The sequence below is a fragment of the Aulostomus chinensis genome, chromosome 21, assembly GCF_037954235.1.
Source record: "Aulostomus chinensis isolate RoL2024-O1b breed Wild chromosome 21, RoL_Achi_v1.0, whole genome shotgun sequence".
NCBI lineage: Eukaryota > Metazoa > Chordata > Actinopteri > Syngnathiformes > Aulostomidae > Aulostomus > Aulostomus chinensis.
The window spans coordinates 19,896,644-19,912,862 of NC_141340.1; the positions used below are offsets into that span (position 1 = coordinate 19,896,644).

Genomic DNA, 16,219 nt, shown 5'->3' on the forward strand with positions numbered 1-16,219 from the left:
GGGTGGGCCAAAGTGGCTGAGGTGGTCTCAGCGGGGGGAGGGACGCTGAGAAACGGGGAAGGAGTGAAGAAAAAATTTGATCTGAGAGGCTTACATTTTCACTAAAGCAATTTAAGACAGGTCTGGTTGTCTGAAACTTAAGACAAATGGTATTCTTGAAATCAAAGTTCTGAAGTTTTTCTTGTTTTTTTTTCTCAAGTATTTTCCTAAGATGAAAGATATGAAGAAAATTGTGAAAATATTTTAGAAACTTTTTTTGAAAATTTGACTTTTTCTCTATTTCCTTCTTAAGACTTAATTTAAGAAAAAGTGACACAAGAAAAAAAATTCTTAAGAAGGTTTTGTGAATCCAGCCCCTGGTTGGGATTAGGTTTAAAGTCAAGCTGTACATAGAATGGAAATTAATGGAATGGCTAAGGATAGCTGTGCAAACCTGTGTGTGTGTGTGTGTGTGTGTGTGTGTGTGTGTGTGTGTGTGTGTGTGTGTGTGTGTGTTTATCACATTGTGGGGCTCAAAACCTGAATACACAGTCACAGTGTGGGGACCAAAATTTTTGTGGGAACCAAAAACCTGGTCCCCACAAAAAAAAACCTTGAATTCAGTGAAAAGAAGGTCACAGGGATGCCCTGTCAAATTTTCAGGGGTATCCCTACAATGCATAGAAACCAACTTTGTGTGCTTATGTGTGCTTAGGAGAGGTAACTCAGTACCGGCACCTAGTGGTAGGAGTTGGTAATGCACAAGCACACAACTCACACACACTTGGCTCTCCTGCGCATGTGCATGCACATTTACTTGTCTTTGTGGCATTGTACGGACACCAGACAGGGACATGCAGTCAGAGACAGATTATTCGCACTGAATACTGTTTAAACATAGATTTATTGTATATGCACTACGTATTTACAACTGGTTATTTGTTAATCATTAATCATTTAATATATTTATCAAATTGTCTACCCTAATTGGAATGTTTTATTGTTTTTACACAACTATATTTTATTTTACTTAATTTATCCATTAGATTACCTTCCCTAATCAGAATATTTTAATGGATTTTAGCTAACTGTGGTATTGGGGCCAGATGGTGGTTAGCAAGAAAAGCCGAATGGACGAGATGGAAGATAGCCCGTACTGTGCTAGCTTAGATTATATAACTTTAACGTTACAATGTAAGGAAACAGTTAGCTACATAAACATATCCATATAAATTATGTTACCTTTGATAAAGTGGTCACTGCACACACCAGTATTATCTGACTCCGCTCCTCCTGACAGCAGACGAAGTCGCACCATAGCAAAGCAGTGACATGCTGGCGTGTGCAAACAAGCTTATAAGATAAACTAGTGCTTAATTATCCTAACTTCCAAGTCAGGGGTATAATGTCTCATACGCCATATTAATGAGGAATATGTATATATAATCAAGAAAAATTGGGGAAAACTCTTTATGGATAAAAAGTTTCGTTTGTATTGAATGAACAGATTGGATTGCCTTGATACGGATTTAGTGACATGCCCGGTGGGCGGAGTTGTTAAGTTTTATCTATAACAGTATAACCACCCTTAGAAGACGTACTCATAATGCGAAACAAGCGCTCCTTGGCTGGAAATACGGAGGAGAGAGGAGAAGCGGCAGTCTCGCCTTTCAATGTCAACACAGCAGCCAGAGCAGCATTAATAAAAAGGTAAGTTATGCTGGCACAACATTAGGATTTATTTCAGTGAACTGAGCTTATTTTATATGACTTAAATGTGGTCTAAATGTGGTCAAACCATGAAGAAATGTTTTTGTTTTTTTTAACCAGGTAACCATAAAAGCTCACATTTACCTGAACGTGCTAGATAGCTTCGGTTAACATAAAAATATTAAAATAAATGTTACAATTTCTTACAAATAACAGGAGTGTTTCTGTTTTTAAAAAGTCAAAAGACAAGAAAGTTTGTGCACAGACCACAATTTCTTTACTCATGAATGATAATGCCAGCTAGCTAACTAAGCTAACAACGTTAGCTAGCTAAGCTAAATTGGCTAATCGGCTTGAAGTTATTAGGAACAGCAGGCACATGTGTGGATAAAAAAAAAAGTTGGTTTCATTTTATTTTGAATCAGTAAGGCATAAAGTAGCATGATAAATGTGACACAATGAAGATTTTTTTGTATTCTTTTTCAAGTTTAACATGCCAACATGAGGGCTATGCCTCATGTTAATGGTATAAGTTTGAAAGTGGAAAGTGAAGCACCCAGTTTAATATTATGAAGCCCTTTCTAAAGGGAGTCCATCATTTCTCAATTAGGTAGCGTGTAAACTGTTATAAGGTTGTTTGGACCAGTGTTTCTCAAACTCGGTCCTCGAGCGTCACTGCCCTGCATGTCTTATACCCTTTTTTACACCAAAATTAGCGTATATATGTAGGGTTTTTAAATGCGGGTAAACCCCCCAGAAATAGCCATTGCCAGCAGTCCTGGGTCTGATTTAGGTATCTGCAAGGCTGTCAGGATCCGACATGCTGAATTTGGAAGAGAGAGCGCAACACACTGAATATTTGGGAAAGAGTGTGCGCGAGTGAGCTGATAGCAGAGCTAGCTGACAACAGGAGCAGGAGAGGGAGCAGGTGTTGAGAGAAAGCAAAGCTGAATGAGAGAAATATGGTTCAAGCCTGATAACAATCCATTCATTTGAATCAGACTTGTTGAAGACATCTAAAACATGCAGGGCAGTAGTACTCAAAAACTGACTTTGAGAAACACTGGTTTAGAGTTTTTTAACCCATTGGTTATTGTTGAGTAAGGGACAGGTGCGGTGTGGAGTGGCTCAGCATGCTGCCATTTTTTTTTCCAATTTAGATTTGGTACATGGAGTGGTTCATTTTCTGATTGCATTGTTTTAAGTTTGAACCTCGTATATTAAAGTGTGACACTCTGGTGGTCTACATTTGGTTGTTAAAGCTAACAAAGAATTTTTATTAAAAGATTTATGAGGCTGTCTAAAAATATCTAAGCATTTTATTTTATTTTAGGATTTGCAATGTCAAGGAGATGCAGGAAACCACCATTACAGGATGCAATAGAACATGCTGTCAAGGCCCTTGACAAGACAGCAGCCTTGGAAGTTCGATACATTAACTCTTTTAAAGGTACAGTATGTGTGCATGTGTTTATACTTACCGCTTAATTGTACCCTTGTTTAGTGAAGAGAAGACATGGAAAGTTGCACAGAAATTAGCAGTGCACTTTGAATTTGGGGATGAAAAAGGATCTATCTATCTATCAAGGACATTAGCTCTGGTCTGGTGGCCTGACTGGATGCGGATGCACAAACCAAAGTTTGAAATTATTATATTTGGGGTGTTATTGTAGTTATAACCTTTTATTAATGATATCTGTTCATGATGATTATTGATGTCTTAGATCCCCTGTTTATGCAGCTAATAGGGATACAAAAAAATAACACAACTGTAAAGCTTTCAACAATATCTGCTTGTGCACTAGGGCGAGGTGTGTTTGCCAAGGTCCATTTCAGAAAAGGAGACTTTGTGGTGGAGTACAGAGGGGAACTAATACATTCTGAAGAATCTCTAAGGCGGAGGAGGGCATATCACAGTAGATGTGTTGTATTCATGTTTGACTTCTACTGGCAAGAAAAAACATGGTGGTAAGGCTTTTACATTAAATTTTAGATTTTTGAATGGTCAACTAGTTAGCAATTATAGCCATTAGTAAGTGGCCTGTCTTGTTGTCTGAAGCTCTCTTTTTAAGAACTGGTATTAAATTACAATCAGTGATTAAATTTTTTGAGGCCGAATCACTTATTTGCTGCCTTTCTAAAGTGTTGATGCAGCTCAAGAAGATGACAGCTTTGGACGACTCGTTAATGATGACCACGAGCATCCAAACTGCAAAATGAAGAGGATCATAATTGAGGGCAAACCACACCTCTGTCTATTTGCTCTAAGGGACATTCATGCAGGAGAAGAGATATCGTATGACTATGGTGGAACTGATTGGCCATGGAGGAAACAGGTTTGTCATAAATGAGTCACTGAATGCGAGTGTGAAAAATTGTCATTCATGGAAAGAAAGGTTAATGAATGTGAATGTTTTACAGTTATACAGATTGACACTAACACAACTTCCATTCATTTATTTAATACTACAACATATTAATAATGTACAATGTCTGGTGTTTCTAGTTTTAGTCAAATGTGTGCAAGAGTTACACTTGTGAATACTCTTTGGTTTTACTTTGGATCTTTACAGCTCTGACGTCAAGTACGGTGCCAAGCACACTCTGGTTTTTGTGATTTAATGGGGACCGTCACACACTTGTCTGGTTTCTCTTAATTGTTGGGCCCATCGTAGGTAGATGATATCATACAGATTCAATGACACTAATCAGACTCTTCCATTCATAAACTTAATAATGTACAATGTCGGACACATGACCTTGCACACAGGCTTAGTTTGCTCTCTACGATTCACTGCAGATCTTGGTTACAGGTCAGTTCACCCCTGCAGTACTTCACATGTATTTGCTACCAACTGTAATGGTGACTACAGTGCTATAACAGGCTACACTCTTGTGACTGGAATCAGAGAAAAGACGATTTGGAATCAGATAAAGGACGATTCAAACATAAATATCACAGATCTTTTTCCTTCCCATTTTGTCTCTGTAACTAACTTGTTTCTGTTGACGAGCTACTCCATAATGATTATGAATTATCATTCCAGGCTGAAGGACAATCTTCTATTACTGAGTCTTTGGACACTGAAGTCTCCAGAACAGCAGAGCACACTGCGCAGAGATCTTCAGTCTCCCAGATGATGGTAATAATCTGTTGTTTTTAAACCCTTCTTTTGTTTCTAGTTTTAGTCAAATGTGTGCAAGAGTTACACTTGTGAATACTCTTTGGTTTTACTTTAGATCTTTACAGCTCTGACGTCAAGTACGGTGCCAAGCACTCTCTGGTTTTTGTGATTTAATGGGGACCGTCACACACTTGTCTGGTTTCTCTTAATTGTTGGGCCCATCGTAGGTAGATGATATCATACAGATTTAATGACACTAATCAGACTCTTCCATTCATAAACTTAATAATGTACAATGTCTGACACATGACCTTGCACACAGGCTTAGTTTGCTCTCTACGATTCACTGCAGATCTTGGTTACAGGTCAGTTCACCCCTGCAGTACTTCACATGTATTTGCTACCAACTGTAATGGTGACTACAGTGCTATAACAGGCTACACTCTTGTGACTGGAATCAGAGAAAAGACGATTTGGAATCAGATAAAGGACGATTCAAACATAAATATCACAGATCTTTTTCCTTCCCATTTTGTCTCTTTAACTAACTTGTTTCTGTTGACGAGCTACTCCATAATGATTATGAATTATCATTCCAGGCTGAAGGACAATTTTCTATTACTGAGTCTTTGGACACTGAAGTCTCCAGAACAGCAGAGCACACTGCGCAGAGATCTTCAGTCTCCCAGATGATGGTAATAATCTGTTGTTTTTAAACCCTTCTTTTGTTTCTAGTTTTAGTCAAATGTGTGCAAGAGTTGCACTTGTGAATACTCTTTGGTTTTACTTTAGATCTTTACAGCTCTGACGTCAAGTACGGTGCCAAGCACACTCTGGTTTTTGTGATTTAATGGGGACCGTCACACACTTGTCTGGTTTCTCTTAATTGTTGGGACCATTGTAGGTAAATGATATCATACAGATTTAATGATAGTCCCCATCATACCAGCTTATGGTCACACATAAATTCAGTCCTGTCATACTTCACCTCTGCCTTTTTTCATCTGTAATCATTACAGTATTCCTACAGCAGGCAACCTATGTAAGACAGAATCACAGCCAACTTGAACCTATCAAAAGTAACTTAGATTTTAAGTCAGATACAGGAAATATTTTTCAGGTGTATTCAGTACCGCCAGTTAACCCAAATGCTTTTGTAAACAGGACACTAAAGTGATGGCTGCTGAAATGGATTTTACAGTCATATGAGTAATTATCTGCAAATCTATAGTTTCCACCTCAAATAGCAATATTCACGAATAGTTTTTGTCATGCCGTGTCTTTGCTGTATATTCAAATTCCTTTAATGCCACCATGGTAAAGTACATGTTAGTTTTTTGAACAATATGACAATGTCTTGGTTAGTTTTTCTACACGTCAGTTTTTATACAGATGTATATGTTTGTGTATTTTGTTGTCATATATATCATTTCTTCACTTTTTTTTTCTTATAGAGTTCAGATGAACCAGAACTCTTTCCTGCAACTGACAAAGTTACACTTGTAGATTACACAGATTCTGACGAATCTCAGAGTCCATGCACAAGTCCTTCCCAGTTGAATGGAAGCTGCCAGGTAAAGTAATGTTAATTCATTTTTGAGCATTTACATGTATGGTGGTTTGTTCACGTTCTTTCTTTTTGTACATTGGTACAAATGCAAATTACATGTCTTTTGGACACTCTAGACATGTCCGACTTCTGAGTTTGAGTCTGGACCTAGCCTCACCGACCAGGACAGAGATTATATTCCAAGGTTGAGGAGGACCAAAAGCATACAAGTAAGCAACACGCTATGTAGAGAAGAGATTAAAACGTGCATAAAATTTAATTACTGATAGTTTGCATCTTGAGTTATGTGCCTGTGGAAAGTGTTTAATCATGTGCTGACTTTAATTGAATTTACTTTTTCTTTTCTGAAGATGAACAGACAGATTGATTTTGATTCAGATGAGCTTTTTGACCTCACCTCAGATGACAGTGGAGAGGAATATATTCCTAAGAGTAGTGAGGATTCTTCTGAAGGTACAGATACAAGCGAAGTTATTGGCCCAGTCAATCAGGAAGACAGCATGCTCAGATTTCCAAACTTAGGGAAGATGGCTTACATCGGAGATGGATGTCTCTCACTGACAGAACTGAACAATGCTTCTTCAAAGCAAATGAATAGAGGACGCTCACCCTCAAGAAAAGAAAGCAGCTCTGGCATGCCACGCAAAAGGCAAAGTTTAAGCAGTGTATCCTGCCCCGCAACACGAAAAAGTACTGGTCACTCAACAAAACAGTGTGTAGGGGGTGACATCGGAGCCCTGTTAGAAAATCCTGATCTGGAGCAAAATCTTACTGACAGAGCCTCTTCCATCCTCGCAGAAGATGAAGTGGATGATGGTTCGCTTTCCATACCTGCTGTCTGCAAAAATGAGAATGGATCAAGAATGTACAACAAAAAGCAGTATTGTTTGTACTGTAAGTTGGGATTTATAAAAATGGCAAGGCATTTGGAGCGTGCCCATCACAATAAGCCAGAGGTCACATTGGCTCTGTCTTTCCCAAAAGGCTCCAAAGAAAGACGAATGCATATGGAACATTTGAGAAATAGGGGGAACTTTGCACATAGTGTTGATGTATTGAATGCTGGTGTTGGAAATCTTGTTCCTCGCAGGCAACCAAAACAGGATTCTCAAACACAGAATTTCATACATTGTGTATATTGTCAAGGCTTCTTCACAATGAAAATCCTTTGGCGGCACATGAAGACCTGCAAGTTCAAGCCTCGTGTTCCACATAAACCTGGCAAAACACGTATCCAGGCCCTCTGTGCATTTGCTGCACCTCCACCACCTGGTGTCAAGGAAGAGTTCTGGAAGCTGCTTAACAACATGAATCAAGATGAAGTATATGCTGTTGTCAAATCTGATGTCTGTATCATGGAGTATGGTGAGCATCTGTATAACAGGCTCGGATATGATGCTGGCAAACATGAATACATTTGTCAGAAATTGAGAGAGCTGGGAAGGCTTCTGATACGCTCAAGGAAAACCACACCCTTGAAGACCATTCAAGATCACATCAAGCCTGCCAGTTTTATGCATGTTGTGCAAGCAGTGAAACACCTGGCAGGCTATGACAGTGAAACCAGTGCATACAAGTGCCCAAGCCTGGCACTCAAAATTGGACACAGCTTGACAAAGATTTCAATGCTTGTTGAAAGTCGTGCAAATGTACAGAACAACTACAGTGCAGCAAAAGATGCTCGTACGTTCCGCAAAGTGTATGAAGCCAGGTGGAATGAACTGATATCAGCTGCATCACTGAGAACACTCCAGGAGTCCAAGTGGAATACTCCTCTGTTACTTCCATTCACAAAGGATGTCCAGACTCTCCATTCCTATTTAAATGTGCAACAGCAAGATCTTTACAGTAAATTGTCCACAGAGACATCCCCCCAGACATGGACACAGCTGGCAAAGGTCATTTTGACACAAGTCATTTTGTTCAACCGACGAAGAGCTGGGGAAGCATCAAAAATTCCCCTTTCTGCTTATTTATCTCAAAATCCACCAGACCCATATGAAGATGTGAATGCTGCCCTCTCAGACCTAGAGAAGAAACTCTGTCAGCATTTCAGGAGGATAGAGATAAGAGGAAAAAGGGAAAGAAAGGTTCCTGTGCTTTTGACCCCAGCAATGCAGCAAGCATTGGATCTGCTTGTCAGCAAACGGCAAGAATGTGGGGTTCCTCAGGAGAACATATACTTATTTGCAAGACCATCCACTTTGTCCTGCTACCATGGGTCTGATTGCCTTCGACACTTCTCCAGGATCTGTGGTGCCAAAAATCCTGAAAGTCTCAGGTCTACAAAACTACGCAAACAAACGGGAACCCTGTCACAAGTTCTCAACCTCAGTAATACAGAGCTGGATCAGTTAGCTGATTTCCTTGGCCATGATATTAGAGTGCACCGGCAGTTCTACAGACTTCCTGAGGGCACCCTCCAACTTGCTAAAATTAGCAAAGTTCTCATGGCCCTTGACCAGGGACGCCTTGCAGAATTCAAAGGCAAGACGCTGGATGACATCAGCATTGATCCTGAAGGTACTTATCATTTCGCTATATCTACACATATTTCTACATAAAAGAATGTCTGCTTATCTAATGTGATTAAACAATAGTTATGTCTCACACATGTTTTTCTTGGGCATTTTTGGAGCATGTGAGGATCAAATGAATTGCATTCTGCTTTCAGTAACAGTCATTTCCCTCCCTCCCCTCTTCTAACACTCCACAGAGAATGTGCACCTGGACAGCGACCTGGACAGAGACCCAGAGGTGGCATGTGAATCAGACTCACAAGGTAAGTATTTAGGGCCTGAGCCAGTACCTGGCGAAGACCCTATTATGTTTCGAAGGCACACTCGCCACTTCAAAAGTTAATTTGACCCCCTAAACATGCTGGAAAACTCACCAAATTTGGTACGCACATCGGGTGTGGCGAAAATTTCAATAATTAAACAAAAAAGAGGCGCTCTACTCAATAGCGCACCTACATACACAAAAAACCACGCCACAGCCTGTTGGAATGTCCTACAGATATGGGACCAACACCATTGAACTCGTCTCATCAAGACGGATAAATCATACACTCACACCCCTGACCTAACTCTAACAGGATGTCCACAATTTGGACACGAATGTCTAATATTGGACAATTTTGCGCCCCGAACAAAATCTATCTCCTCCTAAACCGTAAATGCCAGGGCTTCCAAACTTTCACACATTACTCTCCCAACTGTGCTTATTAAAAATTGTTGAAGGTTAATATACTACTCGCTCGGTTTGGATTTTATAAGCCGTCAAAGTGGGGGAGACACTTTTCGCCTTACAATGGAAGTCTATGGGGAGAGCGTGTCCTCTCAGGGTACATACTGTCAAACAAATGCTTGTCACGTCTACGCCATACATCCCACAGCTTTTAAAAACACACCACTGTATTCCTGACAAAAATCCCTACAAAAATATGATATTATGTGTAACTTTTGGCCAACGTATACCGAGTTATTCAGCTTTTACACACTACATTTCTCTTAATCCTCCACTCTCTCCACTCCAGCACAGATCAGAGACAGTGCAGTGGGCTAGGGGTTCTTAAAGGGCCAGCTGGCAGCTCTGCTCTCACTCTCTGCACTCACACTGTGCAGCACACTGAGGCTCGTATCTCCTAAACTACAAGGCCTAGGGATTTGACGATTACACCGTTGGATTCGGGCCAGTGTCAAGGACGCGGCTATAGGCCGCGCGGGGGCTCAGGCCCTAACAACGCTGCTTGCAGCTTTAATTTTATTTTATTTTCATATGATCCTAAATCTGACTATGCTTATGCATTTAAGGATAACCACAATTTACTATATGGATGTGACCGAAATATTGATTAAATATGTATCCGAACAGCTGTAGATGCTAAATCTAACACACATTATTTTTCACGAGCTATTTGATTAACATACTGAAGATATGTTCAAATTACTGACATATTAATGAGTGTTTACTTGGGGAATGCCACTCCTGAAATTGACATGACATGATTAACTATAGCTTATGTGTGTCACACCTTGTTGGAACTACAGAAACACTCAGTCCACTCTGATTGTACAGTGGTGTTTCAGAGTGGAGCTACTTCACGTGCAATCTTTGGCTGAGTGTCAGAAATCAATTACACAGGTACACTACCAGTCAAAAGTTCGGACACACTTTCTCATTCAACTGAATGGGAAAGTGTGTCCAAACTTTTGATTGGTCGTGTATAGCCAAAAAAATTGTCATTTTCACACACTGCCAACACACAGTTTTCACTTGCAGTGAAATGTTATACTGTACAGTGTCGCTGTGTAACGAAGAGCATGGTTGGAACACTAGCAGACTGAGGTGGACAAAACCGTACAGTAAAGAAACTCAGTAAAGTACAGTTAAGAAATGATGAGATTCAGATTGGCTTTATTGTAGCTGATATAAATCCATTAAAAAAATACTTGATTGGCCCTGATACTGATACTTTTGACTCAGGATGGCTGTAATTTACTGTGGTATGACTAATACTTCATAATTGTTATTGTTTTGTAATTTATTTTCTTCTGGATTTCAGAGAGTCAGGTCACATCTAATGAGAGGGAGGAGAATGTGACAACAGAGCCAGATGTGAGTCATAGTGATGCAGCACCACAGCAGGGCACCATGACACCTCCACAAGCTGGTCATTGCAAGTCACTGCCAAAAAGGGAAAAAGGTAAGGTTTTTAGGGATTTTAATTTTATTATTGTTGTGCACAACAATGTGAGTGTGAATGGTTGTTTGTCTCTGTATGTTGGCCCTGCGGTGGACTGGCGACCTGTCCAGGGTGAACCCCGCCTCTCGCCCGTAGATGCTGGGATAGGCTCCAGCCCCCCCGCGACCCTTACTTGTAAGGAATAAGCAGAAGACGACGATGGATGGATGGATGTAATCTTGAATGTCACATTCTTTGTTTGTGTTAACTGCTGTACAGGTCATCAACGTCATCAACGAAAGTCCACTTGTCAGTAGTTGTGGTGGCAGCAGGCCTGTTCCAAGAGCTTTGCTCACGTTCATGATCAGGCTTCATCATGGTTCTGGACCACTGAGTGATAGCAGCTGATCCTGGGGGTGGACTGTCTTTAGGAGGCTGAGGTGGCTGGTGGTCTTGGTGGACCCCCTGCATCCCAGGCTGAGACAACAGAGTCCTGTGTTCCTTGAGTCATTGTGTATAGTCTTTGTTGTTGGAGAGCTCAGTGTGGTCCCAGATGGTCTAGTGGCTAGGATTCGGCAGTCTCACCGCCGCGGTCTGGGTTCAATTCCCAGTCAGGGAAGTTGTGGACACCAAAGAGTTGACAAGTTGCTCCTCATTCTGGTGATGGACTGTTAATCCATTGTCGTGTTCTTGGTTCACTCTGCCATGGCCCCATGTTGAAGGGTAACTGTCTCATTCAGGTTCAACCCTATGATCCACACTATTAAGTCACTGACTCCAGCAAGGAAAAACTCCTGAGTAGCTTTGGTTCCTTGCAGGAGTCAATGAGTCGTCTTCTTCACGACTGAGTCTAAACACACAGACGCGTAAATGGGCTTGTGACATAATTTTAAATAATTTTGTGAATTTCACTCTTCTACAAATGTGTGTGTGAATGTGGTTGTTGTGGCCGAGTGGTGAAGGCGATGGACTAGAAATCCATTGGGGTCTCCCTGCTCAGGTTGGAGTCCTGCCAACAACGTTAAACTGTTTCTGTTCCTGATGAGACAACATCTGATCTTTGTTAGATCCACCAGTCAAAGGTTTTCTTTAAAGGGGGGCAGCAGCTGAGAATGAGGGAGAGACAGAATTACAAATCATCTTAGTGAGGACATTTTGAGACATGATGACATTTTGCCACATTTATTGTTGACTTGTTACACTGCAAAAAAAAAAAAAAAATCCCTCCTCCAAAAACCCTCTTCTCCAACTTTGTAGTCAAGTTGTCTCCTCATCAGGCACCACAGTATCCAGGATGTTCAGTCAAAAAAATCATCAGTGATTTTAAAAATGTCCATCAAACACAAAATAAGACTTCAAATAGGTTTCCAATTTCATTTGATGTTGACTCATTTTCTCCATTTTCCCTCCTCACTGTCCTTCATCACTGCATTTAACATCAGGACTGCTCCCAAATCATCTCCATGACCTCATCCCTGCACCAGCGTACCGCCCAAGTTCATCAAGGATGGCCAACATGAGCAGGTCTAGATTCACCTCCTCTTGATCACTTCTTCAATCTGAAAATACTTTGAAATTGAACAGTCAGAATAAATCAAACTTCTTGCAAAACGTGAGACGCTGGTTCCTCACATTTGACCTGCAGCAACAGTTTCACACTGGCAAGACAAGAACACTTCTCCTGTTGATGATGACAGTTTGTTCAACACAGAACTTCATGCAGTCTCATGTTGTCAAACACTGGAACCTCCACAGCACCTGAACAGGGACTTGAACCCTGGACCATCAGATTAAAAGTCTGCACTCACTGGAAATGACGATGCAGTGTCTTCTTCTTTTACGCTGATCTGTGACTGGCTAGCTCAGCATCAGCACCAGCACCAGCTAATCACGCCACCTTTTGCCTGCACTTGTTTGTGAATTTTTGAAGCAATAAAACAGCAAAATGAACAGTCATCACACATCGTTACACCATAATCGGCGCCAACAACGGGATGTCCTCCTCCTATTGGCTGAAGATGCAACGATATGTATCGTTTATTTGTGTGATCTATTTAGCAAAACATTTTGGTGACAAGTCGTTTTAGTTTTGTCAAACCCGTGTCCAAACAGAATCTCAAACTTGTCCCCATTATTTGATGTAAAGATGACTCCATACAAGTCAGTGTCGACCAACTCTCATCATAGCTGTCCGCTGCCATTTTGATTGATGAAATGAGTGCGGTGAGTGTCCACAGTCACATTCTCAAAATCTTGACTGATTTAAGTACGTCATCCACTTACTTTTGCATTCTCCATTGTCACACACTATACATACTTTTTTCCATTTTAAGTTGAGAATACTCAAAATTTTAAGTATGTAGAATGGAAATATGCGATTTGGGACACACCATGTCTCTCCTGTACTGGCTTCTCTGCATTGGCTCCCTGTCAAATTCAGAATAGAATTCAAAATTCTTCTTCTTACATCATCGTCCTCAACAGTCAGGCTCCTTCATACCTGACAGAGCTCATAGTTCTCTATTACCCAGCTAGAACCCTTCACTCCCAGGATGCAGGGTTACTGGTGGTTCCTAGAGTTTCTAAAAGTAGAATGGGAGCCAGAGCCTTCAGCTATCAGGCTCCCCTCCTGTGGAACTGTCTCCCAGTTTCAGTCTTGGATGCAGACACCCTCTCTACCTTGAAGAGCAGACTTAAGATCTTCCTTTTTGATCAGGCTTATAATAAGGACTGCTTAGGCTGGCCCTTAGATGTGCTGCTATAGGCTTGATCTGTTGGGGGATCTCCCATGGTGCACTGGGCTTCTCGCTCCTCCTCTCTTCCCTCTCTGTCCTCCTGTATGCATCATACATAAATCTTATTCATACGTGTCACTAACTCCTCTTCTTCTCCCCTCATCCCAGATCCCAGGTGCTGCTGGAGGAGGCTGCAGACCTGAAGAGGCTCAAGCTGCCACCCGTAGCTCCACCTGTTCATGTCCCCATCTGTCCATCAGTCTCTTTCCGTTTCTCTTCGTCTTGATCTCTGTCCCTCTCTTTCCTTCTGTATATCTGTCTTCCTCCACTATCTGTGTTTGTCTCTGCCCCGCTCTCCTGCTCTCTTTCCCCCCAACTGGTCAAAGCAGACATCTGTTCCCACTGATCCTGGATCTGCTTGAAGTTCCTGCCTTTTCTTTTTAGTCGCAGCTGCATGGTGGTGCAGTGGTTAGCAAGTCTGCATGTTCTCCCTGTGCCTGTGTGGGTTCTCTCTTGGTGCTCTGGCTTCCTCCCACTGTCCAAAGAAATGCAATTAGGGACGAGGCTGATTGATACTCTAAATTGACCGTAGGTGTGACTGTGAGTGTGAATGGTTGTCTGGCTCTGTGTTGGCCCTGTGATGGACTGGCGACCTGTCCAGGGTGAACCCCGCTTCTTGCCCGTAGACACTGGGATAGGCTCCAGCCCCCCCCCCCCCCGCCCCCACACACACACATCCTTCAATAGGAATAAGCAGAAGACAATGGCTGGATGGATGGATGGTTTTAATCACTGCTGCTGCAAGATGTGCTTGCTGATGGAGAATTGTTGGGTGCAAACTAATTGAAGGAGTGAGGTGCTGGACCTGCTCTACTTGGAAAGAGTTGTGAGGGAACTTTTGTTGTGATTTGGTGTTTTACAAATAAAACTGACTTGACTAAAATGGAATCTGTGGGGGGGGGGGTGTAGCCTCCATCAGTTATGTTTGATCTCTGAATTCTGTGTTTGATCTCTGAATTCTGTGTTTGATCTCTGAATTCTACAATTCTACAATTTCATTTAGCAGACGCTTTTGTCCAAAGCGACGTACAACACAAGCAAGAATTTAGACTTAATTAAGGAAAAGCCCATAGGGAGTGCAAAAGTGCTTCAGTTGTGATTTGGTCACAGGTACTGCCATCTAGTGGCAGAAGAAGTGTCGCCCCCCCCCCCTTTTTTTTTTTTGACAAACATACAACATCACACAACACAGCTAGTGCTACATAATCCCTAATTGCTGGGTCTTGGACCCTCTGACTTATTCTACCCCACAGGACAAAGAGGAGAAGAGTCAGGTTAAGTGCCGAATTCTGTGTTTGATCTCTGAATTCTGTGTTTGATCTCTGGTTTCTGAGCATTGATCTCCTGGTTCAGTCTTTGATCTCTGACTGATTCTGAACTAATCAAATCAATCACACACAATGGGCAAATCGTCCCACTCCCTATCGTGTTCCCCTGCTCCGCTACCCAGGAGGCTCCCTCTCTCCATCAGGACTAGAAATCCATTGAGGTCTCCCTGATCAGGTTGGAGTCCTGCCAATAACGTTAAACTGTTGATGTTCCTGATGAGACAACATCTGATCTTTGTTAGATCCACCAGTCAAAGGTTTTCTTTAAAGGGCTGCAGCAGCTGATAATGAGGGAGAGACAGAATTACAAACCATCTTAGTGAGGACATTTTGAGACATGATGACATTTTGCCACAGTTATGATCAGGGGTGAAAGTGGGCGTGCGTACAGTTGCAGTAAGACTTTAAAGCCAAAGGGCATGTGTTAAAAAACAAAGGGAGCACGCTGCCGTCAAATTTTTACGGTTTTTAATTGGTTTTGGGAGATTTTTATTCCAGTTTTCGGGTGTCTATTCCCCACACAACAGCAGCCCCCATAGCCCCACCCTTCCCGCTCTACCCCTGGAAATGCTTTGAAAACTGCTTTTTACAGTAACTGCCCACAACAGTGCTAACAACAGGGAACAGGCAGACATGCACACATGAACAAACAGATCATCAATATCACTCAATGATTTATTTAGCAAAATATCAATTTACCCTTTACAGTGAGTGACACAACACAAAACGTGGAAAATTTCAAGATCAGTTGCTAATTTGATTTTGCCCTCTGTTTTATTTTCTCTCTCTTTTTTCGTTCTGTGAAAGCAGAACATGTGTGGTTTTAACCAATCAAAACTAACAATGCTGGTAACGTGTCCCACGCGTCCGTCTGTCAGCCAACCAGAAATGCCCCGCATGCGGAGATGCGCTCATGGGCACGACTCCATGTCAAGGCGGTTTCACACTGAAGGTGCAAGGTGCAGGCTGCGGGGGGGGGGGTCCATTCATTGTGTATGTGGGCGCGCTGTGACGTCACATAAACG

At 41.7% G+C, this 16,219-nt stretch overlaps 2 protein-coding genes and 1 long non-coding RNA gene across 3 annotated transcripts; all 3 read left to right on the plus strand.

Annotated features, from left to right (window-relative positions):
- The first annotated feature begins 1,623 nt into the window (after nt 1-1,623).
- Nucleotides 1,624-3,995, plus strand: LOC147242003 (uncharacterized). Its single transcript, XR_015111084.1, has 4 exons — nt 1,624-1,689; nt 3,023-3,139; nt 3,495-3,657; nt 3,833-3,995. It is a non-coding gene; the product is annotated as an uncharacterized LOC147242003 (long non-coding RNA).
- A 1,423-nt stretch (nt 3,996-5,418) lies between these two features.
- Nucleotides 5,419-8,415, plus strand: LOC147242004 (uncharacterized). Its single transcript, XM_086192381.1, has 5 exons — nt 5,419-5,509; nt 6,269-6,388; nt 6,501-6,593; nt 6,735-6,866; nt 8,410-8,415. The coding sequence occupies exons 1-5, from the start codon at nt 5,504-5,506 to the stop codon at nt 8,413-8,415; spliced, it is 357 nt and encodes a 118-aa protein (XP_086048507.1). The 5' UTR covers nt 5,419-5,503.
- A 393-nt stretch (nt 8,416-8,808) lies between these two features.
- Nucleotides 8,809-12,818, plus strand: LOC147242005 (uncharacterized). The gene is made up of 4 exons (XM_086192344.1): nt 8,809-8,907; nt 9,101-9,166; nt 10,952-11,092; nt 12,514-12,818. The coding sequence occupies exons 1-4, from the start codon at nt 8,835-8,837 to the stop codon at nt 12,615-12,617; spliced, it is 384 nt and encodes a 127-aa protein (XP_086048470.1). The 5' UTR covers nt 8,809-8,834; the 3' UTR covers nt 12,618-12,818.
- Nucleotides 12,819-16,219: the final 3,401 nt, after the last annotated feature.

Bases quoted from the DNA above. Each gene is read 5' to 3' on its own strand.
- LOC147242004 (XM_086192381.1), top strand. The intron at 6,389-6,500 runs GTAAAGTAATGT...TGGACACTCTAG, and splicing joins AGTTGAATGGAAGCTGCCAG to ACATGTCCGACTTCTGAGTT. The intron at 6,594-6,734 runs GTAAGCAACACG...TCTTTTCTGAAG, and splicing joins GGAGGACCAAAAGCATACAA to ATGAACAGACAGATTGATTT.
- LOC147242005 (XM_086192344.1), top strand. From the start codon at position 8,835: ATGGCCCTTGACCAGGGACGCCTTGCAGAATTCAAAGGCAAGACGCTG. The intron at 8,908-9,100 runs GTACTTATCATT...AACACTCCACAG, and splicing joins CATCAGCATTGATCCTGAAG to AGAATGTGCACCTGGACAGC. The intron at 9,167-10,951 runs GTAAGTATTTAG...TCTGGATTTCAG, and splicing joins ATGTGAATCAGACTCACAAG to AGAGTCAGGTCACATCTAAT.